The sequence below is a fragment of the Pseudochaenichthys georgianus genome, unplaced genomic scaffold, assembly GCF_902827115.2.
Source record: "Pseudochaenichthys georgianus unplaced genomic scaffold, fPseGeo1.2 scaffold_556_arrow_ctg1, whole genome shotgun sequence".
NCBI classification, from domain to species: Eukaryota; Metazoa; Chordata; class Actinopteri; order Perciformes; family Channichthyidae; genus Pseudochaenichthys; species Pseudochaenichthys georgianus.
This window is the reverse complement of record NW_027263117.1, coordinates 54,832-71,735: the sequence shown is the minus strand read 5'-3', so window position 1 is coordinate 71,735 and position 16,904 is coordinate 54,832. Positions and strand designations below refer to the sequence as shown.

Below are 16,904 nucleotides of genomic sequence, written 5' to 3'. Positions count from 1 at the left end.
TCCAGGTGAGGGGAACACATGCTCAGAATACATATGATTTAGGATCTGCGCTAGACAAGTATGATGCTAACAACTGGGGAGATTATAATGAGGTATGACCATTAACATTCACTATTTTTGTCTTTCTTTCATATTTCCTTTCTATGTATAAACGGTGGATACAGCTGAAAGACACATTGAAAAAACAGTGGGCAATAGTATGAATATGTTGGTATAAGATGCTAAAACTGAAAAAAAGCAGCAGGAGGTCCAGGTGAGGGGAACACATGCTCAGAATACATGTATGATTTAAGATCAGCACTGAAGACAAGACTGATGCTCCTAATCTATTCCATATTCTGAGGGGAGACGCTGCAGGTGAATAGCGGGACATATATTAGATATGAACATTACAATTCACCAGTTTTTCTTTCTTTCATATTTTCTTTCGATGTATAAACTGTGGGGAGACAGCTGAAAGGAAAATGAAAAAAAAAACAGGGGCCTAGTGTGAATATGTTTGTACAAGTTGCTTAAACTGAAAGAAAACGTGTCTTGAGAAATTAGAGTTAAAACATTTTACAGAGGCAATTTTTTCCATCACTTTATAAATAAGAACTTACTGTAAAAAACATTAAAACAATCCATTTTCACCATGATTTTTAATCAATAAAATGTGATATAAATATGTCCATGAATGATACATGCAGAAACCCTTAGGTAAAACCGAAGTAAGATACAAAAGATATAAATTAAAAAGGCTGCTGTATGTTAGTTCTGCTGACAAGTTTTAATATCCAACTATTATTTTTAATTCAACACCACATAAATGCAGTAAAATATGTGTTGCATTGTGGGTATAAATAATAATAATAATGCATTTTTAAACGTATATAACTAATTATAAACAAGCAACAAAGAAGGTCAAACAGTCATTCAAGACTTAAAAAACAAAGACTCAGAAACAGAAATCAGTTTAGAAGAATTAAGATATTAAATACGCCAGTTTAAAAAGGTGGGTTTTCAGGCAGGATTTGAAGGTTGGGAGTGAGTCCATATTGCGGATGTCTTGCGGAAGAGAGTTCCAGAGACGGGGGGCTGAAGGCTCGTGACCCCATGGTGGTCAGGCGGGCAGAAGGTACAGTGAGTTGGAAGGCAAGGAGGATCGGAGAGCACGAGAGGGAGTGGAGGCAGTGGCGGCGTAGGTGTGAAGGAGTTCAGAGATATATGGAGGTGCAACAGTGTGAAGGGCCTTGAAGGCGAGGAGCAATATTTTAAAGTCGATGTGGTATTTAACGGGGAGCCAATGGAGTTGTTGAAGAACCGGAGTGATATGATCAATGGAAGGAGTTCTGGTAATGATACGGCGGCGGAGGAAGACCAGAGAGGATGGAGTTGCAATAATCAATCCGGGATGTAACGAGCGCGTGGTATTGTAGGATCCAGAGTTGTTCAAGCTTGAGCCGTTCACTGGCCTCAGCGGCTTCTTCTTTTGTTTCTTGTGAACCCCGACAATGAATGGAAAAGCATGAAGCGTTTCAGCCGTTGACTCAGACATTTTGCTCGCTGAAGCTTCCTGCACGCACCATCCACACACAGTTAGTGATTATGATTCGACAAGCCAACAATAAAGGGCTCTAAATCGGCATCCTGCACAACTAAATGTCAACGGTGATGAATGATATCACTAGGAACTGCTCCCAGTCTCTCTTCATCAGGCAAGTTGCGAGACAGATGGGAAATCAATCTGTAAAGCCTTGGAAGTCAGTTTGGATCAATGTCATTCATACAAGACGAGTTAAAGGGATGAACCTGAGAAGGACTACTGTACTGTACGCCACTGTTATGTAAAGGCATACATTTGTATGAGGTCTCAATACTTTAATATGTTGTTTTATGTCATTTTAATTTTGCTTGCTTTTTTCCACCTGCTACTGTATGCCACTTTTTCTGTAACACTTTGCATTTTAAAAAGAGATGGGAGAAGTACTATCTTGTGCTTGAGTAAAGTAGAAGTACTCAGATCTGTACTTGTGTAAAGTAGAAGTACTCAGATCTTGTTCTTGAGTAAAAGTAGAAGTACTCAGATCTTGTACTTGAGTAAAAGTAGAAGTACTCAGATCTTGTACTTGTGTAAAAGTAGAAGTACTCAGATCTTGTTCTTGAGTAAAAGTAGAAGTACTCAGATCTTGTACTTGAGTAAGTAGAAGTACTCAGATCTTGTTCTTGAGTAAAAGTAGAAGCACTCAGATCTTGTTCTTGAGTAAAAGTAGAAGTACTCAGATCTTGTACTTGAGTAAAAAGAAGTACTCAGATCTTGTTCTTGAGTAAAAGTAGAAGACTCAGATCTTGTACTTGAGTAAAAGTAGAAGTACTCAGATCTTGTTCTTGAGTAAAAGTAGAAGTACTCAGATCTTGTTCTTGAGTAAAAGTAGAAGTACTCAGATCTTGTGCTTGAGTAAAAGTAGAAGTACTCAGATCTTGTACTTGAGTAAAAGTAGAAGTACTCAGATCTTGTGCTTGAGTAAAGTAGAAGTACTCAGATCTTGTGCTTGAGTAAAAGTAGAAGTACTCAGATCTTGTACTTGAGTAAAAGTAGAAGTACTCAGATCTTGTACTTGAGTAAAAGTAGAAGTACTCAGATCTTGTGCTTGAGTAAAAGTAGAAGTACTCAGATCTTGTACTTGAGTAAAAGTAGAAGTACTCAGATCTTGTGCTTGAGTAAAAGTAGAAGTACTCAGATCTTGTGAGTAAAAGTAGAAGTACCAGAGTGTAGGAACTCTGTTACAGTAAAAGTCCTGTATTCAAAATGCTCCTCAAGTAAAGTAGAAAAGTATTCTCATCAAAAATAGTGAAAGTAGCGACAGTAAAAGTAGTCGTTGTGCAGATTGGTCCATTTCAGAATAATATATGATATGTTTTATAATGATTGATCATGAAAGTGTTCTCAAAGCTGGTGAAGGTGCAGCTAGTCTGAAGTACTTTGTAGACTGCAGGGTAGCTTGTGGATTTACTCCAGGTGGAACTAACGTCTGATTTAACACTTGATTATATTTCCCATCATTCATCCACATCTGTGAAGTAACTAAAGGTATTAAATACATGGATAATAGTATGAAGCAAAACATGGAAATACTCAAGTAAGGTCCCTCAAAATTGTACTTATGATCAAGTACTTGAATACATACATGTACTTAGTTTACTTCCCCACCACTGCTAATACATTAATTGTAATTCTGATTCTGGTTCACTTCTGATTCAGTTGACTGACGCCCAGAGGTTGGGAAGTAGTGGAGTACAAATACTTCGTAACTGTACTTAAGTACATTGTTCTGGTGCCAGTACTTATACTCCACTACTTATTTTCTGACGACTTTTTACTTTGACTTCTTACATGTTGAACACAAATACCTGTACTTTCTACTTCTTACATTTTGAACACAAATACCCTGTACTTTCTACTTCTCACATGTTGAACACAAAATACCTGTACTTTCTACTTCTTACATTTTGAACTCAAATACCTGTACTTCTACTTCTTACTTCTTACATGTTGAAACACAAATACCTGTACTTTCTACTTCTTACATGTTGAACACAAATACCTGTACTTTCTACTTCTCACATTTTGAACACAAATACCTGTACTTTTCTACTACTTCTTACATGTTGAACTCAAATAGCCTGTTACTTTCTACTTCTTACATGTTGAACACAAATACCTGTACTTTCCTACTTCTTACATGTTGAACCACTAATACCTGTACTTTTCTACTTCTTACATGTTGAACACAAATACCTGTACTTTCTACTTCTCACATGTTGAACACAAATACCTGTACTTTCTACTTCTTACATGTTGAACCTCAAATACCTTACTTTCTACTTCTTACATGTTGAACTCAAATAACCTGTACTTTCTACTTCTTACATGTTGAACACAAATACTGTACTTTCTACTTCTTACATGTTGAACACAAATACCTGTACTTTCTACTTCTTACATGTTGAACACAAATACCTGTACTTTCTACTTCTTACATGTTGAAACTCAAATACCTGTACTTTCTACTTCTTACATGTTGAACTCAAATACTCTGATACTTTCTTCTACTTCTTACATGTTGAAACACAAATACCTGTACTTTCTACTTCTTACATTTTGAACACAAAATACCTGTACTTTCTACTTCTTACATGTTGAACACAATACCTGTACTTTCTACTTCTCACATGTTGAACACAATAACCTGTACTTGTCTAACGTCTTACATGTTGAACACAATACCTGTACTTTCTACTTCTTACATGTTGAACACAAATACCTGTACTTTCTACTTCTCACATGTTGAACACAAATACCTGTACTTTCTACTTCTTACATGTTGAACACAAATACCTGTACTTTCTACTTCTCACATGTTGAACACAATACCTGTCACATGTTGAAATCAAATACCTGTACTTTCTACTTCTCACATGTTGAACTCAAATACCTGTACTTTCTACTTCTTACATGTTGAACACAAATACCTGTACTTCTACTTCTCACATGTTGAACTCAAATACCTGTTACTTTCTACTTCTTACATGTTGAACTCAAATACCTGTACTTTCTACTTCTCACATGTTGAACTCAAATACCTGTACTTTCTACTTCTTACATGTTGAACACAAATACCTGTACTTTCTACTTCTCACATGTTGAACACAAATACCTGTACTTTCTACTTCTTACATGTTGAACACAAATACCTGTACTTTCTACTTCTTACATGTTGAACTCAAATACCTGTACTTTCTACTTCTTACATGTTGAAACACAAATACCTGTACTTTCTACTTCTCACATGTTGAACTCAAATACCTGTACTTTCTACTTCTAACATGTTGAACTCAAATACCTGTACTTTCTACTTCTTACATGTTGAACTCAAATACCTGTACTTTCTACTTCTTACATGTTGAACCCAAATACCTGTACTTTCTACTTCTCTCATTTCCCAAACAGCTGGTTCCTTAGTCTGAATGTGTGTTTGGTGCGTGATCATTATTCTTTAGAGTCATTGCGTGCCTATTGATTTGAACACGATCCGTGTATCCATCACTTCCTGCTCTTCTCTAAAGAAGAGGGACCAATGGAAACGTTGTCATGTTGCCGTTGTTCAGCATGGAAACATTCATTAGCTAACAATGACATTATTGCTCTATTAATATAAAGGGAGGTCAGGTACTCTTTAAAACAGCTGGTAGTTATGGGTACTTTTTACTTGAGGTACATCTTAAAGCCTCTTTACTTTGACTTGAGTAAAGAAGTTAGAGTCAGTACTTCTACTTTCACCAGAGTATTTTTAAACACGAGAATCTGTACTTATTGAGTAAAGGATTTGTGTACTTTTGCCATCTCTGCTGACGGCCCCTGTGTTTCCCGCTCAGGAGGATGAGATTGAGAGTGTGCATGGAGCCGGAGCTGGCCTCGTTGACTCCCCCCCCGGCACCAAGGGGACGCCTCCGGTGGCAGTAGTCCGGGGCAACCACCTGCAGAGCCAATCACAGAGCGGAAGTCCTCGGATGTCTCCTCCAGCCTTGTGCAGACGCTGGAGAAGGAGGAGGAGGCGCTCAGCCCGGGAGCCGCCATGACAGCCAACTGAACAGACTCCTCATTACAAACTGACCCGGAGTCAGCCAGGAATGAGCGTGACAATACAATATATATTATTAATCTGTTCCTTTCAGGTATCAACAACTTTGAGATGGATTCTTCAGAAGTGAGAAACAGATTTTCTGGAGGTGGACACACAATGAGACAAAGACAGCTGATGCAACAAAGGACACCTGTTTCTTTTCAAGCCTTACATCTCAAAGGGAAACGAAGACGAGGAAGAGGAGGAGGACTGATTGGACGTTCCCAATTGGATAGTAAAACCACGTGGAGATGAAGAGGAGGGCAAATAAAAAATATGCATGCTTTTTAAGAGGACAAGCAAGTCGACCCTGTCATCGTCTTATAACAATATGAAAATCTATCATAATAGGACATTTAATAAGAATCATTTTTGTAATAAAGCTACAAAAAAAGAACAAATCTATGTATAAGTGTATAATAAATATAACAGTTTTTCCCACGGGAGAACTACTCTGTTTACAGTTGTAACATATTAGTGTTTAATCAAATACATTTTCACCCAACACACGCAGTATACTTTCAAAAAACGGCAACAGTTCCACGTGTTAGGCTCGGTGAATGCATTTACCCTGTAGAGTAAATTTGGTGGCCGAGGCACAACCCAGGGAACACGTCCTGCACACACTAACCTGCACAGAAGGATTGTACTGTAAAGAAAGTGTTGCTTCCTGCTGTCTCTCTGTGTGCATGTTTTTCTTCAGAGCACTATGGAGTACCTGAACTATAGCAACTGTATAGACGCTGGCACTGAACCATAGTATCGCAGGGGGAGTACAGTCAGAGCTGCATTATCTCTGTTGCACTGAGGCAATCCAGCAGATCAGAGGCTGCCTTTGGACTGTTGACGGTAACCCAACCAAAAACCGAGCCACTTAACAACACGAACCCTCAGCTGCTTCTTATTTCGTTCCTTCATAGATGAATCGAGGATGACGACCACTATTTGAATGTACTGGAAGAAGGCAGATGGCAGTACAAGAGTTTCTTCTCTCTCCTCGCCGTCCACATGGAGTCACACACACACACACACACACACACACACACACACACACACGACACACACACACACACACACCACACACACACACAGCACACACCGCACCACACACACAACACACAGCCACACACACGCGCACCACACATACGCACACACAGCCACATAACACACATGCGCGTACACACATCGCGTACAACCACACATATCTAAATTGTAACCAGCAATAGGCAGAGACAAACAAACACGGCGTCCCAACAGCCGTTGTCCACTCTGTCGTATACATGTAGATGTAATAGTCTGAGTATATAATAAAAATCGCCTCTTACATGCAAAACTGTTTCTACTACAGTTATTGATTTCTTTATTTTTTTACACATCTCAGTCCCACTTTATGGCGGGAACGCTCTCCAGCTTGGCGACTGAATTTAGTTTTTTCTTACCACTTACACAAAGATTTAAAGAAACGGAGGAACGCTTGTGTGGGAAGAAGAGCGGTGGCTCCAACTGGAGAGTGTTTCGTCGGGTAAATAGGAACGGTAGTCGATAAGGAGGGGATACAGCCCGTGTGCTGCTTAATCAGCCAATCAGGGAACAGGGAAGTCATAGGCGCGAACAGTAGAGCCGAAACAGATCGGTGTCTTCCTGTGATTTCTGTGAAGAAGCTGCCTGGAGAGTGATCGTGATTCTGATGTTTGAGGAGACATGTTTTCATTTGTGTTTTCCTTTCACTCACCTGAGGAAGGAGTGTTTTAGCAAAGAGGAAGAGGAGGAGGGGAGTTAAACAGACCTTTTCTGTGCAATGACGAACTTTACGACACACTGTTCTCACCTTTTTCTTTCTCTGTCGGGGAGCTCCTCCTCCTCTCACTTCGATGATTGTGTGAGACACTTTTAAGACAAACTAACAACAACAAAAAGCAGTTGAATTAATTTATTTGTTGATTGCTTCTTTATGCAACGTTGGGGGACAATGTTTATTTTTCTACGGACTTGTTGAAAATCCCCTCCGGTAAAAGTTAGAATAGTTGTCATGGTTGTAAAGCCGTCTTGTTTCAGTCTGGTTTTGAGCACTTTACACGAGAAAAAAAACACTTGGAGATTTAGAGATGGCTAGTTTGGCAGCTCTCGCTTATATACGTTTATTTCAAGAATCCCTGTTTAGTGAAAACACGAGGGCTCAAAACTGCAAACAGAATGTCTTTACACAGTGGCACATATTCATTTATTTATTGAACAATTACTTGGCGGGGAGGATAATGTGACGGCTTGTACAGAGTCCTTTGTGAGTCAATGGTGTGTTGGAAAGACCCTTTCCTTTATATGTGTTCATTGTGACGAAGAATTTGGCTTCTTTTTTACCAAAAGATTTCACGGACACATGCATGGACTTGAAGGACACTGGGTTGTTTTATTTTTCAAAATCTAAATGAATGAATAAACTTAAAACAAGAAGCCAAATATATTTCTGTGGATGTTAAAGGTGTACTGATCACGTCTTTGGTTCGCTCTTTTTGTATAACCCTACTGCCATCTTCCAAGAGTTTCCGTCACTTGTCGCTCAAAATCTGCTTCTGGTACGCTGCCTTTCTCCTTCTCTCTCCTTCTATCTCTTTGTATCTGTTCTGTACATTTGTGTCTGTCTGTATGTCTGTCCGTCCGTCAGTGTACAGTACGTTGTCTTGTTGGAAGAATCACTGCCTGAAAAGAGAAAAAAAGGGGATTTGCTGCAATCAGAGATATATCATTTTCTAACTGCTGTAAAAAACAAACATTGGGTAGCTTCTGTAAAAGTCTGTATAAAATTGGATTTATTTGTCTGAAATGAGGACGGTGTAATACAGTGTACACTCACACCTATGCATGCTCGTTGGACGGTTGTCACAGGATGGTTCTTCCACGTGGTTCTCCCCCTTTCTCTCCTCTTCTGTCAACATTTCTCTTCCTTTTTCCCTGCACGACAGAACCTCCTACACCCCTCCAGCGCCTTTACCTGTCTCCTCTTCTTTCCCTCTGGTGGAGAAAGAGCAAATAAACAAACCAACAAATGGTGTTTGATGTGCTTATGTGTGGATATATCTTTCACAGAGTGTGCATAATTAGATTCTCACACGTTCACTTCTTTCTCTCTCGAGCCCTAACATGTGTAATGGATCTTTTTTTAGCCCACATTTGGAGGCAGACAGTGTTTCTGTGCTTGTCAGACGAAGCAGGAATAAGCAGTGAAATGCATCCATATAATGCCAGGAGATTTTTAACGTCTATTTCCTTAGAGACTAGCTGCCTATTTGTGTCAGCTCACAGAAGAACCACAGCCTGAATCTCAAACAGTTGACCTTCACAGCACAGATATGTTTACATGCTCCCAGATATTCTCTTTCAAGCCTGAATGCAGTGATCTTTTTTCCACCCACGCAGGTTGCTCGGTCCACCACTGAAATATCTCAGCAAGTATTGAATAGATTGCCATTACAATTCAGTGAACACATTCGCGCCGCCCTTCAGGATAAATAAGAAGAAGTTTCGCTTTTATATACTTTCCATTCAGCACAACCATAAGGTTAAACATGTAATTTATTTCTTATAATTAAGCAGGCGTTCAGACTGAAAAGCAGTTGAAATACTATCTATGAAGGCTTACTCTTTGACCCTTGATGAAGTATAAATTGAAGGAACTGAAAGACATAATGAGAACGTAGTTCCTTCTACACATCGCTGCTTTGTAATCATCTGCAATTTAACTTCATATCAAATATTACTGTTTACATTCTTTATTTCTATTATATCTGTTTTATATAATGTTTTTTGTTTTGTTTTACGTATACTTATGTAGAATAACATGACTTTGTTGTGAGCGAAATACATCTGTTCGCGAACTAGGTCGATAAATAAAAAATGTATATAAAAAAAGAATGTTTATGTTTATCAGACGCCACAATCTAATCTCATTGACCTAAACAATGGAAATCCTAATACTTGGATGGGTTCATTTGCAGCATCTAAAATTCCCTCTATGTCAGTGGTTCTCAAACTTTTTCTGTCAGGCTGTCTGTTTTGGAGGAAAAAAAAGTCGGCCCCCCCAACACAAATAGTCAGGCTCAGTGGCAGCGCCAGAGATTTATTTTGGGGGTGCTGTGGGGGTAGCTTGACGTTTCATAGAGGGTGCTCAAACATTTAGGGTTTCCCATTAATGTACCGGGCGCTACAGTGGAATTTGAAACTGCAACACTCCCACACGCAAATACACAGTGTACCGCGACTGTTACAATGAAGGCTCGATAATCAGCTCACGGCATATGTAAGCAGGGGTCAAGTGCTATTTTATAAGTGGTGTGTGTGGACCTAACATAGGGGGGGTCCGGGGGCAGATTTATTTTTAAATATTGAAGTTAAAAGCATCAATCTGGTGCACTTTGAGAGTAACAGATCTATGGATACATCTCTCAACACCCATTTGAAACAGAACTGTAAACAGATTTACATTGTGGGACATGCAGTTTACGGGCAACCTGCTTCTGTAAAGCGGCATGTAACTGTATAATAAACGTATTATATTCTTTGCAAGCTCTTGCGGGCCACATAAAATGAAGTCGCGGGCCGGATTTGGCCCCCGGGCCTTGAGTTTGACACCCCTGCTCTAAAGCTTCGAGCTGGGCGGCGCGTTTCGAGGCCTCTTTGCCCTTTTTTAAATTAGGCATCTAGACATGGCATCTAGAGTTAGATGCCAAGATGGGCTTCACATTCAATCTGAAGAATCCTGTGGGGGACGTCACACTACGTCCATTTATATATATATATTTATATATATATATACAGTCTATGGTCTGACTCTCAACACAGCGACGTGCAAAACTCACATTCCCATCAGCGTCAACTGTCATTGTGCCTGTTAGCAAATGTTAGCATGCTAACACGGACAACTTCAATTACGAACATCTTGCCTGTATGTTATGCTAACATGACATTAGCGTTTAGCTCAAATCCACAGCACTTTGTTTGTATTAGCTACATAAAATAAGCTAGTAGACATTTTATTATTTATTTATTAAATTACAGACTGGTAATACTGATTTGAATATTTACCATACAGCAAATATCTGATACATGTAAGTTATAATTTAAATTAACCTCAATCAGTAAACTTTAAAATGCATGGTCTCTTCGACCTCCAGGACAAATTAATTAATTAAGTCTTCATCAATATATTATTTCATGATCATACAATACATTGCTGTCAGTTCATTTTTGATCCAATAAACAGATATGTTTACATGCTGTACGGATACATTCAACATGTTGTTTAGATATTGAACATTCGTCCGTCTACAGTTCAAAAGACACAGGAAGGCCCCTGAGATCCTGAGAGTGAAAAAGTGAGACTGTGTGAAGAGTAGAAAAAAAAATCCTATAGCTTTCAGGAGCTTTGTGTTCACTTGTCGTCCTGCAGAGAGTCTGCGGAGAGCACAACTCCCCGTCCTCTGGGTGAGGAAGAGGAGGGAAATGAGAGGAAGGTAAAAAGTCTGTTCTCCTGAAGCCAGCTTATATGGGTTCGTCCGAGTCCTCGCTCTCCCTGTGCTCCTGCAGCGAGGAGAGAGTGAACACTGGGCAGGTGGGGGAGACGGGGGAGGAAGGAGGTGAAGGTGATGAAGGTGAGGAAGGAGAAGAGGTGGAGGGTTCCTGTGAAACACCTTCATCTCCTCTAGTGCTCCCAGGGGAGGAGGAAGGGGCACCGTCCCCCCCGGGAACTCCCCTGAAGGAGGACGCTTTTCCTCTGAAATCCTCCTTGGACTCCCTCCTCACCAGCTCCCCCTCCTCCCTCCGGCTGCCCTCCCCCCCCCACAGGTCTCTGTCCCGGGTGGGGGAGGAAGGGGTGGACGGGGGGAGTTGGTGCTTCTTGGATTTCCTGCTGGTGTCCCTGAAGCTGGCCAGAGGGGGGCGGAGCCTCACCCCGCTGCGAGTGGAGCCCTCGATCGCCTTCTGTAGCTGTTGGAGAGAAAATGTATCAACGTTAGACAATCAGATTTTTTTTAACAATGTATTACATTTTTAAGTAATTTTTTCTTTACATTATTATTACTTATATGCATTTTAATTTATTTCAAATCTATGAATTTATCCAATTATTATATTCTTTATTATATGAATTTTACTCAAATGATTAACACATTTTTTCTTGAGGTGATTATTTCTTATAAGAATTATTATTTATTTTAAATTAAATAGTTTAATACTTTTTTTATTCATACATTTTTTTTCTTGACATGATTAACAACTATATATATTTTTTCAATTAATTTGACTGATTTTCTATGTATTTATTTAGTCATTAATTTGAATTAGTTTAATTCTATCATTTATTAGTTTAAAAAATGTTTTTTTAATTAATTAATTATTATTAAATAAACATTTTTAAAACTGCTTTAAGATGTAGAGCAACACATGTTTTGGTTTATTTAGACTGTATGTACTGTAAAGGGTTGAGATTTGTGTTTTTACAAAGCACATATACTGTATGTTCAATATAAGTCAATTAACCCTTGTGTTGTGTTCGAAAGCTGTTACCGTTCATGGTGTTTTGACCCATGATTTATCTCAGTCCAAAACACTAAAGAAAAAATGACTATCATCCAATATTGTTTAAACTACATCATAACTAACTTATTATGCATTCATAATCATAACCGTACAATCCTGCTGTAATTTAATGTTATGGCCCAAAACACATCACACCACATATTGCACACATGCATATGTGTGTTCAGGTTCAAGTGTTAGTGTACTCTTTGAGAAAGGTTGAGTTCCCGTGGGGGGAGGGGAGGCAGAGGGAGACCAGGGGGTATACTGCGAAGCAGGATTTTCGCTTAGCCGGCTAAATTCAGGGAAAACTCCGGCTTTCCGGTCATCCGAAGCTGGTTCTCTTTTTAGCAGGCTAGATCTCCATGGTAATATATGCTAAGCAGCTAACCTGGTCGGGACCAGGTTAGGTTGCAGGCTAAGAGCTCAACTCAGTGAAAGCACCGCCTGCTGACCAATCAGAGCTCAGTGTGCGGAGTTTAAAGCGATCAAGTCATATTACAGGAGAAAGGAAATACAGAAAAACTGCCGTCGCAGGAAAGACGGCCGGCAAAAATCACCGACTGTGTGAACGTGAACATTAATAGAATATCACCTCCATCTTCAGAGCAATCTGACTATTATAACATTAGCGTTAAGAAAGCTTACTTAAATATCGGTCACAACATAAGTAACCGGATCAGAGTACATTAAGTACAGTCCGCGGCATATCACTTCATAATGTATCACATATCTCCTGATCTGAGTCAGCTGAGCCGTATCTGGCCGTGCAACACTCACAGCGTCACAGACTGGATGCAGAAGTATTATTTTAAGCAACACATTAAGTTGACGAAACACTCGAGACAAATGTAATGAAAGTCAGATCGTGTTTTAGACGGGGCAGTGATATCATAAACCTGTTAATGTACGCATTCAAACACGTGTTCTTTTGCCAGCTGTATTCACCTTGCAGGTGCAGCTCTGTGGCTTTTATCCTGGATAAAGTGTTTAAGTCATGGATGTTTAAAGTTTAACTTCTTCATATTTGACTAGTATTAAAGTTCACTTTTCATTCAGGAAGTATGACGCTGCGCTGTCAGTGAGCTTCTCCATGTTTGTGATTGGTCGAATGCTCCAAATACCACCCCTTTCATGTGAACGCGCACCTAACTAGATAGGACACGGCTGGCTTGAGCGATCCACTTGATAACCAGCGTCGTAGGACAGTTTAGCGAGAGCGCGTATGTTTGGATTAGGCCAACCGGCTAACTCAAACATATCCAGGTTAGGTTGAACCAGGTTCGTAGTATAGGCCCCAGGTGCATGTTGCGAACAATTATTGTTACAGTGGATGAAGGAGGTGGGGGAGGGGTGTCTAAAAGCAAAGATGAATCTTGATTGGGCCAAATTTGACCCACAACAATTCTGCTGGGATTCCCCAGACCCGAACACCAAATCAAACTTTTTTTTTTAGAGACCTTCAGACTTGGCTAAAATTGTCAAAATCTGTTTTGTAGTGTTTACATAGCTGTTGTGGAGGATATCATGAAGCCTTGTTCCGATAAAAAAAACTAGAGGGTAGTTATTATATAATTTTAACTTGAAACGGGTCACGGGAGACCCGAACAACAATTAAATGTGTTGTAGTGACGAAGTATGAACGCGTACATCCAACGCAGAGAATCGAGTTGATATAATAACTGCATCAGAGAGTGAAGCATTAAAGAAACAACTGCCCCAACTTGAGATCACCACAGCTCACCGTCACACCGCATCAAAGCAACGGAGGAGACAAACAGATATAGTACAAATAAAGGTAACACTTTATATTAAGGTACACATATTCACCATCAACTAGTTAGCAGTTTATTGACTCTTTATTAGTCATTATTAAACACGTATTAATGCCTTATTCTACATGACCATATTCTACAAGTGATAAGCCATTAGTTGAGAGTTTTTCCTCAATAACCCTCTAATTAGTGCTTATTTGTTGCAAGTAAGGACGTTGTTGTTTTGGTCTTAATATGCTCTGCTCACTATGGGCCTAGTAAGGCAGCAGTACCACAAGAACGATAGTTACGGCTGTAACTACGGTTCTATGAGTCCCGGATGACCGCCAGAGGCGGTCTGGATATGTCCATCGCGCGCATGCGCAGCTCGAGTACCAATAACAACAAAGTCACCGGTGACCCACGTGACACCGGCTATATCAGCCGGTATTGTCAGAGGATCTGTTCCCCGAATCTTCTCGCGAGCACACAAGAATTCTGAGTGACAGGGAACTCTGGCGGTCATCCGGGACTCATAGAACCGTAGTTACAGCCGTAACTATCGTTCTATTTCGTCCCTACTGACCGCCAGAGGCGGTGCTTTAGCACTGGATGACTTATACCAACAATGTCATGAAGAATCCAAGCCCTTGCTCACCACTGGAAGCAGCGGAGCTCGGCAAAAGGACCACGCCCAAAGAATGGGGAGTGGCGACATTGACCTGATGACAACTGGAGAATGTGCCAGAAGACGCCCACGACGCCGCGGCGCAGATGGCCTCCAGGGGCACCCCTCTCAGGGCAGCCCAATATGTTGAGATGCTCCTTGTAGAGTGGCATCTCAGCCTGGTGGCAGGGGGCGGCCACTGGCCCCGTAAGCCTGTGAGATGGTATCGACAACCCAGTGGGGAAGCCACTGGTTAGAGGGCCTAACCTCCTTTAGTGCCGCCAGGGCAAACTCAAGAGTTGCTCCTCCTGCCGTATACAGGCAGTAGCCTTGATATATACCCTTTGGGCACCCCCCGGGCACAGCAACTTCGATGTGCCGTACTCCTGAATGTCAAAGCGTGCCAGCTGGGCAGGCTGATTGAAGTGAGTTTGTGGAAGGACCCCGGGCGGGAATGCCACATTTGCCCAAAGGGCAACGCCTGAGAGTCTCACCTCGGGCATGTATTGTTTATGGAGAGGACATGCAACTCCCCGACTCACTTCCCTGAGGCTATGGCAAGCAGAAATGCTGCCTTTGTGGGCAGCCACCTAAGCCCCACCTGGGCCAGGGGCTCGAAGGGAGGAGGTGATAGGGCATCTGGCAGCAAGGGCAGGTCCCAAGCCGGAGCCCTCGGGGTGCTAGGGGGACGCTGCCGTAAAGCCCCTCTCATAAAGAGGGACACCGACCTGTGGCACCCCGCCGTGGCGCCGTCGACCCGAACATGTTGGGCAGAATCGCAGCCACATAAATTCAGAGTGGAGTGAGAACGTCCACTATCTAGAAGGGACTGTTGTCTAAGCAACAATGTGCATGCTGTCCCCAAGGAACACGCACATTCTTGCCCCCCAGTTGGGGTAGAAAGTGCGTGAGTGCAAGCTGCACGGCCCGAAGCTCTAGCACGTTGACCCGGCGCGCACTCTGCTGGGCAGACCACTGACCCTGAACGGTCCTGCCCTGCCGCACTGCACCCCACCCTGAGAGACATGCACCTATGGTGATGGTCTCCTGGCAGGATGGGATGGCGCCCATGGGCACGCCTACCAGAGATAGGCCCTGCCCCTCCAGCGTGACGGAGAGTGGAGCAATGCTGCGACACCCTGACTTCACTGTGCCTGTGCCACTTGGCGTCCAAGTGAAGGCTGTTCAGCCACATCTGCATGGGGCACAACGACAGCGGGCCTAAGGGCCCAGCGGCCGAGGCAGCTGCCAGTCTGCTCAAGGGCCGGAGGAACTGAATATAAGGCACCCTCTTGCCCGGCCCACGTGGAAGTAGGCATCCCTCGGTTGGGAACCACTCCACCTGTGCGTATGCAGTAGTCAGCATATAGAATGGCAGCACCTTCAGGAATCTGTTGATTCCTCTGAGGTCCAAGATCGGGCGAAATCCGCCGACTTTCTTGCTCACGAGAAAGTATGCCGAGTAGAACCCCCTGGCTAAGCAGAGGGTCTTACTGGGTTGATTGCCTCCTTGGACAAAAGGACGGACAACTCTTGGCCCAGAGGTAGGGCCCCTGCCGGATCGCTGACGACTGTCAATTAGACCCAGCCGAAGGCTAGGGGCCGGAGCTGCGGTCCGTACCCCTGGGTTAAGGTGAAAACCACCCAAGGTACAGACTGCCCAGAAACTGAGCTGCTGCTGGGAAAGCAGCCGCCGACCACCCCCGGGATTTCAGAGCCCAGCCCCCCGGACCCTGGAGCCTCTTGGGGGGTTCCGGTCAGGCTCTGGGGCACGAGGCCGCCTGGAAGGCGGGCGACATGGGGCACGAAAGTCATTGGGAGGCGGTTGAGTGGGCCGCTAAGACCTCTGCAGACCACCCCTGTAATCCAGCGGCTGAGTGTGGCTGCTAGAGCGGCCCCTGGGCCTGCTGGGAGTGGGCACAGGTCTGCGAGGACCCGAGTGCTGCTGCCTGGTCTGCCTAGCTTGGGCGGCACACTCCAGTGCCTCCGAGGGCAGCTGATCTAAACAGCTCCCCTGGCTCGACTGGTACGCGACGGAGGACTCTCCGTCAACCGGAGGAGGTGCGTCAGCCGAAGGAGGGGCGCCAACCGAAGGAGGGGCGCCAACCGAAGGAGGGGGGGGGGGGGGGTTAGCAGCCCCTACACCGGGCCCAGGCTGAAGGGCCAAGAGGCGACTTCATCATGCCCCTATCGGCAGCTAGCCGATCCACTTTAGAGGACAGCCTATTTCTAGTCCTTCTATTGGGGGGA

General features: G+C 42.7%; 1 protein-coding gene across 1 annotated transcript in view; it reads right to left on the bottom strand.

Annotated features, from left to right (window-relative positions):
• Window positions 1-10,731: 10,731 nt before the first annotated feature.
• Window positions 10,732-16,904, bottom strand: part of clcn1b (chloride channel, voltage-sensitive 1b) — a gene marked incomplete at its 5' end in the record, with an annotated part of 59,686 nt that continues 53,513 nt past the window's right edge. Inside the window, one exon of the mRNA XM_034079184.1 lies at window positions 10,732-11,642. Coding sequence (XP_033935075.1) covers window positions 11,199-11,642 — 444 coding nt within the window. The remainder of the gene's footprint in view (window positions 11,643-16,904) is intronic.